The sequence below is a fragment of the Orbicella faveolata genome, unplaced genomic scaffold, assembly GCF_042242905.1.
Source record: "Orbicella faveolata isolate gen_17 unplaced genomic scaffold, um_ofav_v1 contig_1, whole genome shotgun sequence".
In the NCBI taxonomy this organism is placed as follows: domain Eukaryota; kingdom Metazoa; phylum Cnidaria; class Anthozoa; order Scleractinia; family Merulinidae; genus Orbicella; species Orbicella faveolata.
Genome location: NW_028301536.1, coordinates 25,060,386 through 25,082,057, shown reverse-complemented (window position 1 = coordinate 25,082,057; position 21,672 = coordinate 25,060,386). Strand labels below are relative to the sequence as shown.

General features: G+C 40.5%; 2 protein-coding genes across 2 annotated transcripts; both read right to left on the bottom strand.

Annotated features, from left to right (window-relative positions):
- Nucleotides 1-433: 433 nt before the first annotated feature.
- LOC110043736 (uncharacterized) lies at nt 434-3,669 on the bottom strand. Its single transcript, XM_020749235.2, has 2 exons — nt 3,142-3,669; nt 434-1,178 (listed from the first exon to the last, which is right to left on the bottom strand). Exons 1-2 carry the CDS (start codon nt 3,352-3,354, stop codon nt 879-881), a joined length of 513 nt encoding a protein of 170 aa, XP_020604894.1. The 5' UTR covers nt 3,355-3,669; the 3' UTR covers nt 434-878.
- Nucleotides 3,670-7,708: 4,039 nt separating this feature from the next.
- LOC110047037 (uncharacterized) lies at nt 7,709-21,001 on the bottom strand. Its single transcript, XM_089287366.1, has 12 exons — nt 20,759-21,001; nt 19,556-19,732; nt 18,549-18,728; nt 18,104-18,208; nt 17,475-17,657; nt 12,581-12,603; nt 12,084-12,234; nt 11,794-11,964; nt 10,665-10,835; nt 10,013-10,207; nt 9,074-9,241; nt 7,709-8,629 (listed from the first exon to the last, which is right to left on the bottom strand). Exons 1-12 carry the CDS (start codon nt 20,898-20,900, stop codon nt 8,595-8,597), a joined length of 1,701 nt encoding a protein of 566 aa, XP_089143492.1. The 5' UTR covers nt 20,901-21,001; the 3' UTR covers nt 7,709-8,594.
- Between the last annotated feature and the right edge of the window lie 671 nt (nt 21,002-21,672).

The following is a 21,672-nucleotide window of genomic DNA, read 5'->3' as shown; positions in this document are numbered from 1 at the left end:
ATCTTCAATGTTTGCATACACTACACCCATAGTTGAGTTTGTCTCAAGGCTTTTAAGATCTTTCCAAAGTTTGGCTTGAGAGCAAGGCACCCCAAATAAACGTTGTCCCATTGTACTTTTTTGAGGGGAAAGGTATGGCTTAAGATACACTGAAACAAAGTGGACAACCTTTTGACATGCTAACTCTTTTGCACCTTGTTTGTACTGCTGGCTTGTTTTAATAGTTCTTTTGGTCACCGTGTCAACGCCTGCCTGGTTAAAGAGCGCGTTTTGTATGTCTCGGTGTGTGGAAACTTGTTTCAACGTGTTACTGAACTTTGCAAGGGGTTTAAGTCATTCGCAATACACCATTGATGCTTAGCGTGTTATTAAGGCTAGAGTTGTAGCATCACCGTCCACGTTTTCCAAACCAAATACAACCAAATACATAAACTTTTGGTCTCCACTCGGTATTTTATTATGACTAGGTTCTGGGGTTGAATAAGCAGTACGGAACATATACTAAAGTGTTATGGTGATTCTAGTTTTGACCCTATTACTTTGTACACAGTATGAATGAAAGTTCTTATTAACTTGAGGAATCCAAAAGGCTGTTAGCTGGTGTTAGGTAATTTTCAGTCCTTGTTTTATTCATCTACAGTGGGAAGCGAAAGGTTTGTGAAACAAATGGTCGTTTTCAGTGTTGAAACACGTCCAAATTATTCAATTTTAAACTGAGCAGTCTGCTCTCTCTTGCTTTTCCTCGCGAAACTTTGCCTTTCATTTCAGTTTCATTGCCGGCGCAAATTTTAATACTTGACTGCAAGCATCTAACAAAAAAATCTCCTACAGCGGTCAGTCGCCGGCGTCATGCCCTCCTAGATGATCAGTGTTAAGGTCTACACACTACTGTCTTGTATTAGAGGTTGGTCAGTTTGTTCGTCTCTGCTTTCTATATCCACCGTAATCCTGTTCACTCTCCTGGGTTCCACGTCGTTCGTTGTATCGCTTGAAGAATCTCCTTGTTCTTTCTTTAAAAGAGGATCTTCAGCAAGACGATCTCTTCCTTGAGATCGTGCTCTCTCCTCGGCTTGCATTCTCAACACAGCTCCGAAGTCGAATGGAGTGGCTGGTACACTTGGCGCTGCCGGCGGTGTGGGCACCTGTACTTTGTGGCGTTCAATTGGTGTTCTTGGTGTCTGAAGAGAAAAGTGACATGGTATACAGTTGGACTAAATATAGACTGCTGGCAGCCGATCTTTTCTCTTAGGGTCCAACGAGTAATTACGTGGAGAGTGGTATGGACCAAAGGTGGGTGCCGCGCCCTCGTCTCGTCCCAATCCCTTTTAAGTTAAAAGTGTCTCCCTTATATTCCCTGACTTCCCGAGGAAACCACAGACTGCCGCTAGACTAAACATGTCCCAACATCTTTTTCATCTCACTCGCATTGCGTGACGAAGGCGAATTTATTTTCGTTGTAAAAAGTGTACGCTTGTCGCCTGAGCCAAGCAGAAGTCAGACATTATCACATGCCCCCCTCCCTCCCTCCCTGCCCATCTATTACGTATGAAAAGGATCGTGACCAAACATCTTGATAGAAATAAATGAATAACAATTCCTCACGTGATACTCCCCATGCAATCCCCATGCCACAACACAGACGAACAGAAAATGCACCTGGTTGGATAACCGAGAATCACGGAGATGTGAAGGGTTTCTTAACTTTAAACTCTGATCTGCCATGTGTGTGTGTCAAAGGTATTTCAAGAACATCAGTCACTAGGATTTCTCTCCCGCTGGGACTGAATTACAGTTAATAACCCAATTAGGGTTTGATTGTTTATTTGTTTTATTGTTTGTTTGTTTGTTTGTTTGTTTGGTTTTCAAGCCACAGCACTTGTAGGGCTTTATGACCCAATATTAATGTCGCCGGCCCGCTGTCGTTAGAGAAAAAGAATAAGCAGACTGTTTCTGTGTTTCCCATATGTCATGAGACCCATGAAATAGGAGTCATATTATAATATTGCGTCTGTATACATTTCACTTCACGGATCTACATGTTTCTATCATAAAGCCTACTAATTATCGTGTAAAACAGCATTACTTGTTTACGTGTTCTTTCCATAAATAGAAAGCAAAACTGATCAAAGGGTCCAGAGATCAGACATACATGTAGTGTAGTTCGATTACTGAAAATGTTCGAAAATGGGAACATTAAACATACCGTTTCTTGAAAATCGATGGAAATTGGGTGAAAAGGTGGGGTCTGGGCTAATCAGCGGCGAAAAACATTGCATGAGTAACAAAATGTAAACATGTATTCCAAGTAAATTTTCATTATGACACCCAGACCAGATGTATGATTATCACGCAAGAAAACGAGATGATATACTGATTTCCATTTATAACCTGCTAACATGATAGCCGGAAATCCGTCTGTGTTCACAGGCTAGAATTTTATGAATCTTCAGGTTTTATTGTTTTTTGGAGTAAAAACGCCAATCTTAAATATAGTTATTAATTATAATATTATGAGTTGACTTTTTACAGACGTAACAAAATGCTCCAAAATTAAGAACGTAACTTCTAAAATCAGGATCAACTTGGCTTTTTTTAAAGGCATTTCTTATTGAACTCCACTGCATTGAGCAAACAGTTGACAAGCCCTTCTGCTCCCTATATAGCTAATTTGCATTCAAATGGCAACAATCTTTCGAGCGATGTTACGCTTGTGTTGCAATATAAACTGAATGGTCTGTAAAAACGTAAACGGTTTCCGGGAACATCTTAGATATAATATACACTTTAACGGTTGCATTTTCAAACGTCTTTCTTCCTCTTTTGGTAACGTTTTGTGATTATTGCTTTCAGAGTTTCTTGCGGAAAAATTTGACAGCGCCTTCTCTTGATCACCAAAAATTTGCATTTTCTTGTCTGAAAATACCGTCTAAAATAACACGTTGAACGAAAAATGCGAAATGTTATCAGATCGACAGAGAGTCTATTAGCGTGAAATGTACATCACACGAGGCGGCTGTGACACAGGCTAATTTTTTTTTTGATATTAAGTGTATGACCGTGGGTGAACGTGCTTTGCTGAAAAGTCGTATATGTTTAAGGGGTAATGATTAAGCGAGGAAATAACCAAGATTCGTGACTCACCATTAGATGATACTGGTACACATCGTACTTGTTTCGTAAAGCCGTGTTTCTCGAGGCTGGATCCATGTACATGTCAAATGGCGATTTCACTGGTTCACCAAACGATCGGCACGGCCCTTTACATACGATCACAGCACAGCACCACAAAACTACAAGAAATCCAGCCAAGCCGGCAGAAATATAGATGGCCAGTGCGTCATCCGCCAAAATCATTTTGAAGATGAAATGTCCACGCTACTTCTGCGGTCGATCGCTTCTCGTTGATAATTTACACTGATCATGAATTTCCATACATCCACGAAAGATGTTTTGATCGTCTGTAGAAGTATTTTAGGAAATCATCGGAACGATCCCATTCAGTTAGCTTGAAAACTGGTCGCTAGAAAATGATAACTTTAGCACACAAAAGGCGATGGCAAATTATGGAAAGCACGAGAATGTGGTAATAATCAAAGGCCTGTCTGGCGTGTCGGAGTGAAATCTTAAACGTGTTTATTTCATTTCTCGCTTGACCGGCGGTGAACATGATAATCGCGCGAGATTCGCGCGTGCTCGCGTGAGCAGCCCGTACCGTATATTTTTAGCGATCCGTAAGGTCAAGATTTTATTTTATCACGAGTTGTACGAAAACAAAATAAATTAATTCAAAATTTCTCAGGTTAGCATGCTATAATCCAGGCTAGGTTCTTCGAAGTCCAAGGCCTGGAGTGTGGTGCAGAAGTAAGCTACATACTCCCGCCGGCCCCAGTCCCCCCTCCACCTGTTTCCCCTAAATGTATAAGCTGCTGTTGTCCTTTGCAGTAGTCTTTTAATTTAAAAGCATGTTGTGGTTAATAATTACTTTTTGAAATTCTGAAAATGGGCGATTTACCTTCTTTATTTGACTGTAATTATAACCGAGGTAAAACTTGAAAAGCAGCTGACCATCGCTTGGTTGTTGCCGGATCTCTTGTTTCGAAATGCACCTGCTCCATGCAGGTCACTTGAAAGGTAAATTAAATGAGCGAATTGATCGTAAGGCTGGCAGCAAGGCCTACGAATCAAGACACATGTTGACAAGATGAACTCGAAATTTTTAAGCCCTGATTTTCTTGAAAAGGGGAGGGGCGGGGGAGAGGTCGGGTTTTCCCTTCAAAATTGAAGGGAAATGCGCCCGGGGGATGAGGTTGGGCGTTAATTTGTTTTATTTTTTTTTCGGAAAGAGGCATAAATAAGAACTCATTGATTGAGGGAAGGAGGGCATGATCGTCGGTGACAGGGGTCTTCAGGGTGGAAAAAGTGACCATCTATATCTGCGAGTATCTCGCCCTTTTTTAATTAATCAATCAAAACATTTTCCATTCCGCTCGATGAGCACTTTTGCTTGTTGTCAGATTCGTTCCCAGGGTCCACTCTCTTCCCAAGGAAGTGTTTGACTATCATTGCGTCAAATTTTCGTTGATTTAGCGTTCTTCCTCACACAAGAAGCTCATGACACTATCATGACTGCAGTAAAGGTTTGAAAAATCTACACATCAGAAGATTTTCGCGCGACGTCCTCGAATATAAAGATTAGGGTCTAGTACGGTTTAGGTCAGAGCCTCCAACGCTCGCGCTTATGTAACAATCCTCCAAATAAGCTAAAATACCATTTACCCAAGCCTGATCCGACGGGAACGTTTTATCTGAAGTGCTCAAAAATCATTTCAGGCATATCACACAGAAACCTTGTTTGAAAATTCCTCTGGCCATGCACACGGATTGACAGACTACACGAACTAGTAATGTCTTGAATTGGCAAGTTTGAAGTGGGGCAGATGTCAACCATACCATATCAACCACTATTTCTCAATCCAAGTGACACTGTATATGCTCTCCTAACTCTGCGGTGATTGTTGTTCCCTATCAGTCTTTCCAATTCCAAGCGTCTTTGGCGCAGTACATAAGCACTTCTTATGGCTTTCACATGCCACCAGAACACGGTCATCAGAGTAAACCCAAATACGAAACATATCGCGGCGAGAAGTCGAAACACTCTTGGTTTATTCGATCCATGGCAATCCCCACAGTACTCCTCAGTTACATGTTGTTGTTGTTGCGCGATTCCCAGGAAAACGAAACACACGATGATGAAAATAAAGCCAATGAAAATGAATAAACTGTTGCGCATTAATTTCCTTCGCAGAGATCTCGGTTGTTCTTGTTCCTCCATGGCAGAATGCCATCTTAATTGGAAAAAATTCAGTCCATATACTGCAGCTTAGGTCGGGATAACGATCATCAGCTTATTTCACTAGTAAAATATAGCACATAGGGCTACATTCGAAGCGCTCAAGGCCTGATCACTGACCCGTTAACATGACATAGCAATATTTATGTACGTGACAAGTCTCATTTCCTCGCTGATGTTGATGTCAATATTTGCTGATAGTTTTTCCCCGAAATTACTCTTAAATGTAACGTTAAATTTTTTTTTATGAAAAAGGTGTTATCATTTTTCCCACGTTTCTGCATGAAAATAAAATAAGACTGAAAAGATATCGAACAAAAACTCAGTTTGCCATAATTCAACATTGGTTAATCAAGTCACGTAATCAAGAAACGACTTTGCAACCGCTCCTATTGTGAGTGTGTACAGTAAACTTACGGTATGCGAAATTTACGAATCATGTCTGGTCTCGATTTAGCCACAGCGATTGATATCTCTGCCGTTTTGTTTTTCCTATTCGTTACATTGTGGATCGTCACTATAATCTGTACAAGACAGCCGCTTAAAGACATCAAAACAACACTGGAGCGAACGCCTAATCGGGTGCTGAACAGCGATCACACCAGGCCTCGTTTATTCGAAGAGAAGAATCCCGTTAAAATCTTATGACTTTAGCGAATGGCGTGAAGGAATCTTCTGAAAGTTCACAGAATGGTATTTCCACAGTGATAGCCGCATTAGGGAGTGCATTAGGCAATTCCATCAGTCATCATGTCCATTTTGTCCATCTCCTCATGCATTGCAAGTTGCAATTCTAACTATTGGAACATCGGAAGTTTCAGAATTTTGGAACTAAACTTTGACGAACTATTGGATCGTTTTTCAGGCGCTATGGCGAGTAGACATGAATTTAAGGATTTCGCCAAGGTCGAGACCCTAGTTCTAGCTAGTTCTTAGATTAATGCTTGTGTGCCAAGTGCCGAGGTTTGCATATGCATTTTCCAAAGATCTTATGAATCTATTCCGAACTGCCCGTCTCTGCACGTGATCACGGATGCATTACAAGTGATTCAGTACTGTTCATTTTTATATCTTTCACCTCGTTCAGGGGACGTTTCGTGGTGATGTTGTGTCAAGTCTGCATTTACCCCCAACAAAACTGTCACGCATTCCTCTTCTCCATGGTGCTGTGATGCTGGATAGTGAAGGGGCATAGGACCTAAATGAGATTCGAACGGTGGAAGGATGATGCAACCTTTCAATTTAGGAGCTGGCATTCTGATTCCTTCAAAGGATCTGTATATAAGTTGCAATGGCTGATCGGGGGAACTCGTCACGCAATCTTTATCTGTCACGCCCTTTTGTTACAGAAAGTATCTCATCGATATTTAGTGTTCCTCTCGCAGTTACTGCGCGTCTACAAGTTTCACAGGCTAAATTAAATGTTCCATGGACTCAAGCTGATGAGCAGATTAAACTTGAACGTCACAGATTGCCCAATAAATGCAGCGGGTGTTTTGGCATTCTTTTTAAGAATTAAATCATTACGAAAGTCCAGTTGAGTGTGAATGAACTCATGAGATCTTTGTCTGTCGAAGACTCTCGCAAAAGCACATCATCACAAAATTGCTATTGGTTTCTTTTGTCACAAGTTACACCTTTATCCAAACTGAATGGACTTTTCACTCGTAGTCATTTGTAGCTATGTAAATTGGACAGTTGGATTTAACAGGCAGGCAAAACTTTTTGAACTGAACTTCTTTATAAGGAAAACTTTCGTCTACATGGTCAAACCAGGAAGGCAAAATCATCCTCACAGCTGGTCAATTTGCCCAGTGGCCAGCCCTAAGCTAGTTAAACCCCTGTTAACATGGTGGTAACCAGCTTGAAAACAATGACTTCTCTCTTTTTAAATGCATGTATTTTTTTTTTTTTCATTCTCTCCCTAGCCATATGTAATGAATATTGCACATATTTTTTTTATTCTCTCCATAGCCATATGTAACGAATATTTCTTTTTTTCTATTTATTTTATAATACTGATGTAAATTAACTCTGAATAGTGTGCAATAATAAAGAAGTTGAAGTTGAAATTTCAAGGAACAATAATACTGTGCAACAACAGAGATCACTGGAGGTGTTATTACTTCTTGTGTTGTAAGCAAGCTTATTCAAAAGGCTTATTCAAGACACTGTGTTAATCATTTGGTAGGTACATTTTTTGTCAATGTCCAATTTTCAGACTCGGACTTATACCAGGTATATATCTTATACCACCATCAATGAAACAATTCAGGTCTAAGAATAATATCTTATATCACCATTAATGAAACAATTCAGGTCTAAGAATAATATCTTATACCACCATCAATGAAACAATTCAGGTCTAAGAATATTTATTGAAAAGATTTACACATCCACATACCATTAAACAAACACAAGTCAACATATGCGTAAGACAGGTCACCCATTTTTTTTTATTTTAATGTTTATTTTTTCATATATAAGTTTTGCTCATCTGGCTGACAGAGCGCTATAAATGATTGAAATTTAGAAGTAACAAGAAAGTACATATCCCTTGTAATTTGCTTTTTGAAAAGCCTGCTGGAGGCTTAAAGGGGGTCAGTCACGGTTTGCGCATATTGAAAAGTTTAGCCTCAATTTTTTAATCTTCTCCATCCTTGGCCATCATTGTTCCTTTATGGTTTATCATTATCTCTTTGGTGTTTTTCTATCTTGTTAAACTGTTATTTTCAGGTTTCCTACCATTGAAAGGTAATTTTGTACATGGCCAAAATAACTCAAAATACCGTGACTGAGCCCGTTTAACCTTAATGGTATTACTAGAATATATGCCAAAGACCCCATTATTCGTTTTTGTTTTCTTTAGAGTACAATAGACAGTCATCGGTCCTTCTCTCTTTTCTCTCTTGTTCTAAATTAACTATACTGCAATTGCAGTCACGGAATCGATTTAGCATTAACTGATTTCCTTATTTCTGCATTTAGGCACTTGTATTACCAGGCACAAAATATCAGCACAACTCTAACGAAAAATTGATTTCTAAACCGGCTGAATCAATGACTAAAAGAAAATAAAAAAAGATGAGAGATGATGATGATGATGATGATTATGATGATGATAATAATAATAATAATATTAATAATAATAAAGAAACACTGAAATACGAGACGAAATACACCAAAAACGATTTCCTATATTAAGTGCTATCTTCAGTTACAGCCCTTTCCAAAACTTCTTCATTTAGGGCAGATCAGCGGACACATTCATCTTTCCTCCTGTTGATTAAAAAGAAGAAGAACAGTGTAAATTGAAGTTATCACAAAAATCAATTAACAATTAATATCACAACAGAGAGCACGTTAGTAATCCGTCAAACGGTGCAATTCCATGAAGATAATATCGGTTTCTTTGAAAATTTCCTTGAAGGATTTGGCCCAGTTTGGGATCGCCTGTTTGAAACTATAGTCACAGACTCACCCAGAAAGTGGCTAGGCTGGGTTACCCATTTGAACTGAGCATCCCACAAACACTCTCAGGAGTGATGGACAGAAGAAAGGAACAGTGGCCTTTTCCTTCCTTTCTAATCCTTTTCCCCTTAATTATGCCATCTTGTAAGAAAAAATACAGAGGGTTCCCACACTTGCATGTGACAGTTAAACAGTATTAGGGTAATGAACAGCAGTTTGTTAAGCATTACAAACTTTAAGTACAGAACTGACCTTTTCGCAATTTTCTACTGCGCTTCTCACAGATTTTGGCGTTTTTTAACGGAAATGGGCATCTGTTCTTGCAGGCTGAGAGGTTCCCCAGTTTTACTAGAACTAGGCCCTCCTTGCATTTTATACAAACGCCTGTTTCGGTGCATTCAGCGCACATTTTTTGACATTCTGCAAGATAAGAAAGAGCTGAAATTAAAACATTGAACAAGAATCAAAACTGGCCTACCCACTTACATTCCAGGCCCCGGTTGTTCGAAGGCTGGATAACGCAATGCACCGGATAAATCGCGGTCCAGTGGACATTTTACGATAACTGCAAAAATTCTCGCGCGCTCATTGGCTAATTTCCATTGTCAATAAGCGGTTGGACACGTGAATGTATAATTTATGTGATGCGTCAACGAGCGAGAGCGGACAATTTGACAATTTGTTATCGTAAAAAAACAAATTGACGTCAGTTTTTAATGCGTCTGTCCTTTTATTAACATTGAATTTCGTCATAACATTGACAAAGTAGTCTGCGATTTGACAATGTTATCAGTGACTGAATTCACGATCAATAACAGGACAGATGCATGAAAAACTGACGTCAATTTGTTAAAGGATTGCTAAAGTGTTAACAAAACAAACTCCGCTATCCGCTGTACAGTGTTTCGAAAAACCCGGGCAAGGTATATTAAGACACTTTTCAGTGGACCCCTGTGGAAAGCTTTTTTAAGTCTCCTGGCGTTGGTTGCTTTTAGTGCGAATCTGCTTCGTTGAATATCTTTTGCAGGTATTCCAGTTCAGTTCACATTGTAACAAAGCCCAAAGTGCAATTTAAAATGTCATAAGTCGTCTGCATCGCTGGCGCATAATTTAATATCATCGCGACAACTTTGATGACCCAATATTGATTTACCCAAGTTTCTTACCGCGTTGAATCAGAGCAGTACTTACCGGTTTTCGCGGGTTTTTTTCCTTGCTTGACCTCGCATCTTGCTGGTGACGACCCCTTCTCGAGCTTATGAAATAGGGGACATTTTTTTATACACTTGGTGAAGTGACTGCCGGATGGTGCAAAAAGCTTCAGATCTCCTTCACACTCGGTGCAGACGCCATCCATAGAACAGTTGGTACAGTTTCGACCACAAGCTGCAACAAGACATGAACACAAGCTCTTATACAGTTCTGAGACAGTTCTCTTTCCACTCACGTGAAAAAACTTGGTCTGGGCGGATTAAAATTTCAATCAGATATATTAATTTAAATGACTGATGATAAATAACACTGAATTCTTTCAAGCGACATTTTCTACAGTTGAACCGGGGTCATAACACTGTGGAACACTGGATGTTCTAAACAAGATAGATATTATTTCATTATTTCATTAAGTTATCTATTTTATTATATTAATAAAGAAACTCGCGTGATGTGATTATCTTTTCTATGCGAGCCATCAGATGGAAGGCTTAAAAGCGTTAACCTTGAGAAAACCGCGCAGCCAAGCTTCGCTGCCTCCGATAGGCGAAGGTAAAGCATTCAAGATCTTGTCCTAAGTTGTTTTAAAACCGCTCATTACAAAAGCAGCAAAACATATATAGATTGTTACCATCTAGTCTGCACTCTGTCTTGTAAACTTCCGGCCACTTCTTTTTCATTTTCCCACTGCAAGGAACACATATCGTTCTTTGTAGAAGTCGAGTTTGAACTTTGAAGAAACCATCATCGCATTTTTCACAGCTTCCGTTGTCGCCGCAGGACGAACAGTTTTTGGAACACTCTAAAGAGAACCGTAATTAAAAGAAAGTGAGCAGCGGGTAAAGAGCCGGGGAGGTACTTTGGGAATTTCTGGGTAGGGATGTGCCACTGGGACCATGGAACCCTTAGCCTATACTATAGCTAGTTCAGCTGAATTTTGCTAACCTATACTAGAGTAAACTCCCCAAATCCTCCCATCTATCGACACTGTTGAGGCTGATTTGCGTAAATTTAAACTTGCCGATTTGATTTTTTTATATTTTTGAGTGGCAATTCCTGGGTTCCTTAGTCTAGATAAAATCTTCAACCAACCAGTCAGTTTTGTGAAAAATGATACCCTATTCTAGACCCAAACGCTCTGATTTGTATACCCTATCCTAGAGGAAACTGCTTGAAAACGATACCCTTCACAACGGCACCTATATAACCCATATATGGCAGTGCCGCCCCCTCCCCCGCCCGCGGGGTAAAGAGGGGACGAGGACTGGTGGAGGAGTGTTTTGCAGCCTGGTGTGGGACGGGTACCGTGGGGTTGTAACGAGGTAGCCATGCAGTCACATAAGTTGATATGTGTGGCCCGGGTTCGATTCCGGCCCAGTGCCATATTTGAATAGTGAATGAATTTGTTGTTGGTTCTCGCCTTGTTCCGAGGGTTTAACTCTGGGTTCTCGGATTTCCTGCCTCCACAAAAACTAACACTCCAAATTCTAACTCGACCAGGATAGAGGACCCACATGAAATCCGGCTCAGGTTGCCGCTTGATTTAGCTTTCTCTCGAAGCACTGTAATTTTACATCAGGGGGGTGGGAGTGCAATTTGTTGGTCTCGATGCATGGAACACGTGATACGTGGCAGGCGAGTCCGTGATAGACGAAAGAGGACTTCAACCCTTTGGTGACTCTGGGGAGTTTTGACGATTGATCAGCCTTGATTATTGACCATCAGAATTTCACACTTAATGTAAGATGATTGATACTTACCAGTGACGCATTGTTGAAGAAAAAGGGCAGGATACTTCATCTTTAGTCGCCGTCCACAAGGCAAGCAGACGGTTTTATTAAAACGACGAGAGCTGAACGTTTTCAGCGCAAAATCGTCATCACACTCTCGGCAAATCCCTTCTTCACAGTCTGAACAATTTCTTGGGCATTCTAAACGTAACGAGAAAAATCGCTTTCTTGAATAATTTATATGAAGTAAAAGCTTCAAACCCCCGCAAGACTTGCGAATAAAACAGATTGGCGATTTTAAACACTGCTACAAAACTCACCCTTGACATTCTTTTGCCATGGTCTCCGACCTCCGGGTTTTCCTTTACCTCCTCGCTTTTTCGCTTCAGCTGCAACGAACAGCAAGATGGCGACCAACAACAAAGCTATCACGACGCTTTTCATAGTGTTGCCTTCGAAGATCTTCCAAGACTAAATTGCGTAAGTACGAGCGTCCTTTTTATATCATTTCTTTTATGACTGTTACTTGAGATCGTCATATCCTGTAGAATTGTCTAGAAACAATGGGATACGTAGGTGTTATACGATTAATTGCCTTTTTCACTGTATCATATCAGACCCAAACGCGTGTTACATCCGTTATTTAAGCCTCATAACGTGGGAACGTGGAGCACTGTTGAAAACTGATCTTGGCTGATGTTATGCTAGATCGTTCAGACTCGAAAATGTTGGCACGTTTCTTTGTTACATTCCGATGTAATTCCTACCACAGGAAGGAAGGGATTTTTGAGATGAAATAAATAGCCTGCGCACATACTTCTTCTAATTCTTTTGCTTCACCTTGAGACAATGCAAAACGAAAGACAGCAAAATAAATAGTGGCACGGATAAAGTTGTTGTAATGTTTGCTGGTCGCCTCAGTTTGTCTCTTACGGATTAAATCATTCGCGTCAGACAAGTTTTTGTTTTCCTTTCAGATTGAGCGAAAATAGATCAAAATACAGGTTACACAGGTCGTCACGAGTCCGTCAACAGTTGTTTTCCACGTACATAGGAAAATAATGAGTCATCGCATATCGTTTTTCAGCACGCGCCGTTCCTAGACCCCCAGGAGATTCCCTAAAAAACTGTTCATTAAAAGCATATTACCTGTTGCTCTGAGTACAATCATTGGAATTCTAAGCCCCAGTGATCGAAATGCTTTTTACGTGTGAGCTACAGCCGATCAAACTCTTCAAATCTTTGACCATGAAAGGATTCATCAACCGAAGGAATTTTTGTTAATGTTATTTTCAGCTATTTTTGATACACTTAATTTACAAAACGTGGTGCAGGCGTGATACGGAGGCGTGTTTTACACCCTCTGACCCAGCTGTTAAACAGATTAGTTCTATCATCGTGCAATACTTCGGGACTAATCCTGTTACGCAGCCGGTTTTCGGTGTTGCTATGCAAAAAAAGCTTTGACAAAAGTGTCCCGAGTGAAATTCCGATAAAGCATAAGCTGTTAGTTGGTACACCGGCAGAGATAATAACAATGAAAGGGCACAAAATTCCGGGGCTACTCCCGTATATATGGGCTATATAGATATATGTGGCCTTGAAGCCTGGTTTTAGAGCGGTTTTGGTCTGAAAAAGGGTATAGATTTTGACCATTTTGCTCTGACATGGGGTATGTTTTCCACACTAGCTTGGCACTGGGTATTTTGTTTACAAGGAACTAACTTTTTAGCGCTTCGACATTTGCATATTTGTAGCCCTTCTCAAATTTTACGCAAATGGAAGCCATTTCTGGTTAGCTGCAGTCATCACTAATTTCAGAGGTCTGAAATGGGGTATCGATTTTTGGCTCAGGTCTGAAATAGGGTGTGTGAGATCACAGAATTTGGTCTGAAATAGGTTACATGTTTCAAGTTCTCAAGTAATTTGTGTGTAGCGCGTAAGAAATGTGCCGCACACCCCCTCCAAAAACGTTGGGGAATCTGCTCCCCCGGGCACACAACTAGCCAAACCAGAAACTACAAACAATACAGCGTGGTGTTTCGAATTGCTGACGTACCTGTTTTAATATGCGAAACACAGAACTTAATTCTTCACAAACGAGCAGAACTACCCTGCAAGCAGGCTCTTCACGGGGAAAGAATTAAAGGAGGAAAACGATAAGGAATACTGCCAACAGTTAACTCATTAGAATCCTTAGACCTTGGATCCCAATCACTTCTTCCCTGGACATACTTAGGAGTAATCAGTAAACCTATTAGCTGATCAATAAAACTGCATCATCATTGTTGCTCGTGGCAGATGTTACTGAGTTTCTTAGTAAGACATCACGAGTAGCGCTTTTACTAGCCAATGGATAAGTAGTTCCATCATGGAACCGGAAAGCACGTGGGAAAACCTGTAGGAAGTGCCCTGCGTGAATTGTTATTGAATCATCAGTAAAAACGCCAACACAGAAGTACTTGATATGTGGTTTGTAGTCACTGGCAAAAAAAGGAAACCTCGGCCTGTACATTAATTAGTAGAAGGGCAATAAGTTGGCGTTTTGTTCTGACTCCAAGAACGCGCTATTTTTTCTTCCAACGCAACGTGGAAATACTTATAGTGCTGTAGAGGTGAAAAAGGTGAAGAACCACATAGGCGGTCGAAAATCATGCACTAATATAGATAGGTAAGCAGTTTGAAAATGTAGAGTGGGCTCGCACCTTTCGTTTTCTTTCCCTTAGCCCTGTCTCCCGGGCCTCAAAAATGAACACTACAAAGTGACACGTTGCAAGGACTAGTTCAGTGGGGTTTTGGAAATTCCATATCACAATGATAATTTCATTTCGCCATAGCCTACGTTGCAGGCGTCAACGGGAATGGTTAGGGGAGGCGAAAAACACGATGAAGAAGTCCTCTCTCCTTCTTTTCTTGCTCTCTTTCCCTCCCTCTCTCCCCTGTTTTACGCCCATTTCGTTATTGATGGCCATTCAAGGATCTTCCTAGTTAGTTTAGAGAATTGGGTTAAACTTACGTTACCCTGTAGGCCTTTGTAGAGCTAGGAAATGGTATTGTATTGGTGTGCGTCCTCTGTGGATATGATATCTAAGAATAAGTTGATGACTTTTCACCTTTGGATACATTTATGGTCACTCAGCGCCCAGCCATGATAAATAATTTTTTTCACGTTGTTATTATAAGATAGTTGTGTGTCGGCATATAGATTCGTTGGTATGCACGCTACGTAATCATTTTAAGAAGTGAATATTTAAGGAGTTTGTCCGTTAGGAGTTGCCACTCGACGGCATCTTCGTTTTTGATCTCTTCATTCTGGAAGTTTTGTTTAGTGAAATGTCCGTGTTTTGTTTAGTACATTTGTTGTATTAATAACTATTCCAGGGCCGTCTATGTTTGTTATAATAAAGTATGCTAAGGCCTTTTATGCCCGGAGGTGTACTCCCAGAAAAATGGGTGGGGGTGTGCGGCCTACTTTCCAAAACCCTTACCCTAATTATGACCTGAAAAAGTAGCTTCTTCTAAAGAAAAACATACCCAGTTCAGTGCTAAAGTGCAAAAACCATTCCCTATTTATGACCAAAGTGGCCAAAATGGATACCCTATTTATGACCAAAACGACTGAAAAACCCTACCCTTTGGGGCCGCACATACCTTTGTAGCCAAAGGGATTAAGCCCTCCTCCCGGCATTTATGTCTGATCAATAAACGAGATGCCCTCTCCTCTACGACTGGTGTTTTCTTACTTGTACTGAGGTTAGAATTAGTTTGTTTTCGTTTCACCACAGAGTGATTGGACAATAAAGGTTTCCCTTATACACTCAGAATATTCAGACTTGCCAAAACATGAACAGACTGGAATAACTGCACAGCTTTATTGCAAAATATGTGAACCTAATTGTAAATCTATTTGCGCTATGATCTTCAAAGTAATTTACTAGCTAGCGGTATAACGGTTTCTACCTAGTCTTACTATCCGTCTCGTACAACAAATTCTTATTTCCTGGATTAAAATATAAACTAGGGTTTCTCTGAATTATATAATCATCACCATAACCTTTCGAGTCCTTTTCATTTCTCTCCTGATTTTGTTTCATGGATCAGAAAGGCAAGTGCTAATGTTGGTAAAAACGAGGTAGCTATTGTAAGTTTAATGAGTTTGACTTTGGAAAGTCAACACAAAACATAACAACCTTTTACATTGATTGAAACCTAAAGTCAAAATTTATCGAAGCTATAAGAGTGCTCAAACGCTTTATCCATGCTCAAGATTCAGATGTCGAATTTAAAAAGTCCAGCTGACGTTTTCAATTCTGTCAATCGCGTTTTGGAAAACGCGCTAAAAACTATTTTTAACTTGTTCTCCCTTCAACAATTCAATCAATATCTCCTTCTTGGTTTCCTAGGAGAATTTCGTCTGCGAGCGGGAAGGGACTTTTAGAATGGTTTTGACCAAAAATGCACTAAACTCTGCCGTGATAGCATGGGAAAAAATTACTATTGGCCAATATCAGCTTTGTATGTACTAGTCTCCTCCGCAGCCGTGTTTTGGGATGTCACGCAACGCTCCCCCCAAAGAAACGGCTGCTCACATCCGAACAACATTCCTTTCACGAAATTAGCCAATCACCGCTTCCATTCCATTTTCAAGAACGTTTTCGCGCCAAATTCGCCCTTTGAAACTTGTCCAACCAAGGAATGTTTTTTATCTTTGTATCCCGTCGTGGGATATGTCACAAATAAACATACAGATTTCCGGCTTTTGTTTAGGGACGCCGAAAAATACCGGCGACGCATGAACGAGCTTTCTATGTAGCTGAAGACTCTTCAAAGTTCAAGTTAATTATTAGAAGCTTTCAACTCAAAAAACTACTGTCGAGAAGGGAGATATCTATTTTAACTTAATAAAGGAACCAGGAAATCAAGTAGCTTCGTTCGATTTGTTGACATCGAGTTCTGAATGCCGCTCTTTCCGGCCTGATTACAATCTGTAGGAAGCGTTTGGCCCTTGATTGACGCTTACAATTTGACATTTCGAGAAAATATATATTGTCTCATTTATAGCTGAACATAGCGATGAGCACATGAAGCACTTGTACTTAGGACTTTCATTTACAATTTTTTTCGTCCGTCATGATCGTAACCTGCGAACACCGCCTATTTTTGGCGACGTGCGGCGTGAAACAAAAGCCAGAAATCCCTCGCGTGTTCGCACCGCAGACCTTTCCGCGCGAAAGCTTACGTCATTCACACTTTGCTATTATGTGATTGGTCTGTTCAACGGAGCGCAAACAAACCACAAACACAAAAGGAAAAGAATGTGGTTCGGATGTGAGCAGCCGTTTCTTTGGGGGGAGCGTTGCGTGACATCCCAAAAAACGGCTGCGGAGGAGACAATGTATGTACATGATTACAGCCAAATACAGTATGCGAAGTACTTGGCTTTGCGTGATCGTGGCTTTGGCAGGTTATTCAGCTGCGAAGGTTTGTCAGTTGGTAATTTGTTGTTCCTGTGCTGTGTTCAGTTACTGTGGTTGTTCTGGGTAAGATGTCGGCTTACGGTTTGATTTTCTTTTGCCCCCTGTTAATCAAAAAGAAAACAACATACAAGTTAGGACACTGCTTAGTTTATTCTTTCAAGTTGTTTGACGAGGCTGGTCGAATCCCGGCAAACATGCAATTATCTAACCAGTGATTAAGTTTACAGAACTTGCCTTTTCGTTTCTTTTTTCCTTCTTTTCCCTTGGATTTTCCTTCACAGCCTGGCCGAGTTTTAACATCAGGGTCTGCTGCTGAACATAGCTTAACGCATTTTTTCGATTTCCGGTTAAGAGTGAGGCCTTCTTTGCACCTGGAACAAATCCCTGATGTGCAGTTAAGACAGCCGCGTGCACAATCTGAGAATATTAAAGCAGTCAACAGGTAAGGAAAGCATGCAAAGACACGCCCACTAGTGGAGTCGATAGTGTCCAAGAAATATCGCATGGATTAAGAAAGTACAGAGAAAACGACAACCACAATTTGGCTCGACATGACTGACCAGATCATCTATACCTTTAACTTGCTTTCACAAGGAGAGCCATGGACCACCTCTGGAAAAACTGGTGACCTTTGGATTTCCTGTAGACTAGCCGCTCTGCAAATGATCATGCACTCACCGATTTCTGTGTCACTCAGGGAAGCCACCGAAGCATACCTTGCTTTCGCAGGCTATACCATCCGTGAGCTTAGAATTACCAAGATCTTTCAACAGAAGTTCTGCCATTATTCAGAATAGTGGGTGACTACAGTGTTAATGCTCTAAGTTAGGTCTTCTAAAATCGTACCTTGTAATAGAACTTACCTTTCTTCTTTTTGCACTTGCTCTTTTCTCGATTCAATTCAAAGCCATCTTTACACGCACTGCAACTGCCATTGGTACATTTTAGACAGCCTTTTCCACAAGTGTCTGAAACGGGACAACAAGAAATCCTTAAACAAAATAGGCTCTCGCAAATTTATGACCCATAATTATAATCAATTATTGCGGTAGGTTGCAAAACAAAATTTATAGCTAGGTCAGCCAGGGAAAAAAGAGAATTCTTGGCTCAAATATTTTTATTTACAGCCAGGAAGAGGTCGTCATCGGTGACTCTTGCAAACTAGAAAATAATTACAGCGAAATAAATCTTTGAAAACCTAATTCATAAGGAGAGAAATCATGTTACTGGAGCATTATCTTGAGTTTGACTTTTCCATTGATGGAAACCTTAATAAAATGTTTTGGCTTTGTAAATAATTACTATTACCTGAGCCACATTGTGATTTATCCACCTTTTTACCGTTCCTTCCTGAACCACAAGGAATGCAAATTGTGTTATTTTTACGCCGAGAAACTAACGCAAATCCGCTGTCACAAACAAGACAGATACCATCCTGACAGCTGGAGCAGTCTGTGGGACAGGTAGGCTTGGCTGACGTTGTAGGCTCTGAAACCAAACCAGTCAAGGAAACGTTTATTTCTTTAATTTAATTTATTTATTTTTTAATTTTTTTTTTTCATCTAGTTAAAATTGCTTATCATGATTGTTGCGTATTTAGCCCTGCCTTTATATGATGCGTTTTTGTTTTCTCGTAGTGGAAGGCCTGCTATGTACTATCGGTACCGCTGAAAACGTGTTTGCTCTCTTCTTTATGTTTTGATCCTGATATGCACCTTTGACCACAGGCGGCCCAAGTTTTTTCTCTTAAGAGTTTGAAACCTTGGAAGCGATAACTCGGTAAACCCGCGGGCTAATATCGCTTCAAAACAGCAGATAAAGATAACAGACAACATGCAACATAGTGTGGAAGTAAGACAAGGCATTTTAATCAAGACCTATCTAGTATTTCTACCTCCTAAAACCGATCTTAAATATTCCCATACAAAGTCCGATAATTTTGCCGTGACTGCTATTACGGAAGGCTATGGTCGCTTGGGGGCCTGTGCTTTAGTACGTATGAAGCGTGCCACGATTTAAAGGTCTAATTTGGGCACCGAGATAAGATGACAGCTAGCTGTCAATAAAGCATCTGGGTAATCTTACAGTACGTAATTCCTTGTCATCACAAATTTTAGTCCTTTGTCCCTCTGATCGGAATGGAAATGGTCCGTGATCCACGCGTGATCAGGTCACGATAACAAAGGGAAGATTGTATTCCAATTCTCCCTAATTCAATGACAAGAAATGACTGGAAAGCAGTAAGAGGAATTTATAACTTGACCATCAGCCATCAGACAGTGAATTGATGACAAACGCTTGCTGTTCTCACTCACCAGTCGGGCATTTAGAGGTGTCTCGGTCCAGGCCCTTTCTTTTGTTGGATAGCTGTTGACTGCATGGTACACAGATTTCTTTCGATCGTTTTTTAGGGAGAGTTATTTTGACGAATCCATCATCGCACTCGACGCACCTTCCAGCCAGCCCACAATTACTGCAATTAACAGGGCATTCTGGTGGAAGATAATATGCCAAACATACACACAAATATTTTTTTTTACATGTAAATCCACTCATTCCTAAGAGAAATCTGAGCAATCTTTATCACCACCTTATCTGCACTATAAAAACATTTAACATTTCTAGGCAAGCATGGAAAACCTTGCGGATCATTTTGACCCGGGAAATTGTCTCAATAAATAATTTAAGAAGACTAAATAGTATTGACTGCGTGCTTTGACAAAGCATTAACTCTTCGCGTACATAAACCTTCAAATGTACCTCACAAAAATATTCTTCTTCAAAGAACAGAAATATGAAGTCTATGAACCTGACACATGAAGACGTTACACGGACTGAGAATCTTTTCAAGAACCTTTACATGCTAACCTCTTTCATATAATTTTTTTCTAGCTCAGTGCTCATACGCCATCTTTCCGGTAGCCTGATGATCAGGTTTTTCCGAAAGAAACATACAGATATACCTGAGAACCTGATACTCGGGTTATCTATACGGTTATAGGTTGTCAATGGAAGTTAGGAACCCTAATAAATATTTGTTGCTGATGTTACCCAACAAAAGAAAATTGTTTTGTCGATACTCGAACACCGGCTAGCTTCATTCGCGAACGCGCAGTTACACATGAAGGCCAAGAAACAGGTAATCCCCGACCTGTAACCAGCACGTTCGTAAGAGAGATTTACGTTCTTTGGGCTAAAATATGACAAAAGTAAGCCAGATAAAAAAGTACGCATGCAGCGGATGAGGTGAAGTCCATGCAACTATGATATGATATTCAACAAATTCAATAACAGATCGGAATAAAATCAAGTTCGCAAAATTTTTGTCAGAGAATGATAAACTGCGACGCAACACACGTTCGAGTAACGACTCATGGGAGAATCCTATTATGTTGCAAATTCAATTAAAAGCTTACGAGTATTTCTTTCTAATGGTGATGATTGTTTATCGTTTGAAATTTCAGTAGAAATTTTACACTGTAACTAGTTTCTGCAGATTAAGTAAACATAATGCTCACCTTTCTTATTTGGCTTGTTGTTGCGGCCTCCTTTACCTTTTCCCACTCCAGCCTTTTTCCCAGGCTTGCGGTCTTTTCTAGACTCCGCTGTGACGACCAATACGACAGCTATAACTAACAAAATCAGCCAAAGGCTCTTCATGACAAAGGTTCTTGCTCTGTCCAATTCCAAACACCGAACTAAAAGTTAGATTCGATGTACCTTCTTAATTTTATCCCGCAGTGACTAAACCTGTCAGACCGGTTTTATAGACATCTGGCTGTCTGAAACTGACACTATGTCAACCAATGCAGGAAACATGCACTTGTGACATCCGTTGCCGCTTGTTTTTCACGCATATGAACCGAACAAATCGATCATGCAACGTGATATTTGGCACTTTTTACGTCGAAAACCGACAACTGAAAATATGTTTCTTTTACTTCATGAACAATAACTCTTACTGGTACCATAAGGCTGGCATGCGTGATATACCAGGTTTAGTTTTCAGCCGTCTCATTTGAGACCAAGTAACCTTAGGGTATGCATGTACGGGAAGTAAATATCAATAGTACAAAAGCAGCTTCTTGTTTTTCACTGCACGAGAGCACAGTACAGAATTTTTGAAGGAATTTCAATACCTGTCTGTCATCACCATCTAATCACTCTTGATTTCTGGCTATCAAAAATGCAAATCTTGGATGAACTTTGGCAAAAATCCATTGTTTCCGTTCAGTCTAGCCGCGTCCTCCAACGGGATTAACTTTATTTCCGACTGCGCCCACTCAGTGCATTGTGCAGAAGAGGCGGATTAGCAGGGCAGAGAGCGAAAAGCGATACATGAGCGTGGAGCGCGACCACTTACGCGAAGCGTAGCCTGCGTGGCAGGCGTCCGATTTGACCCTTTCCTTCCCCTTCTACGGCCTGCCACGCA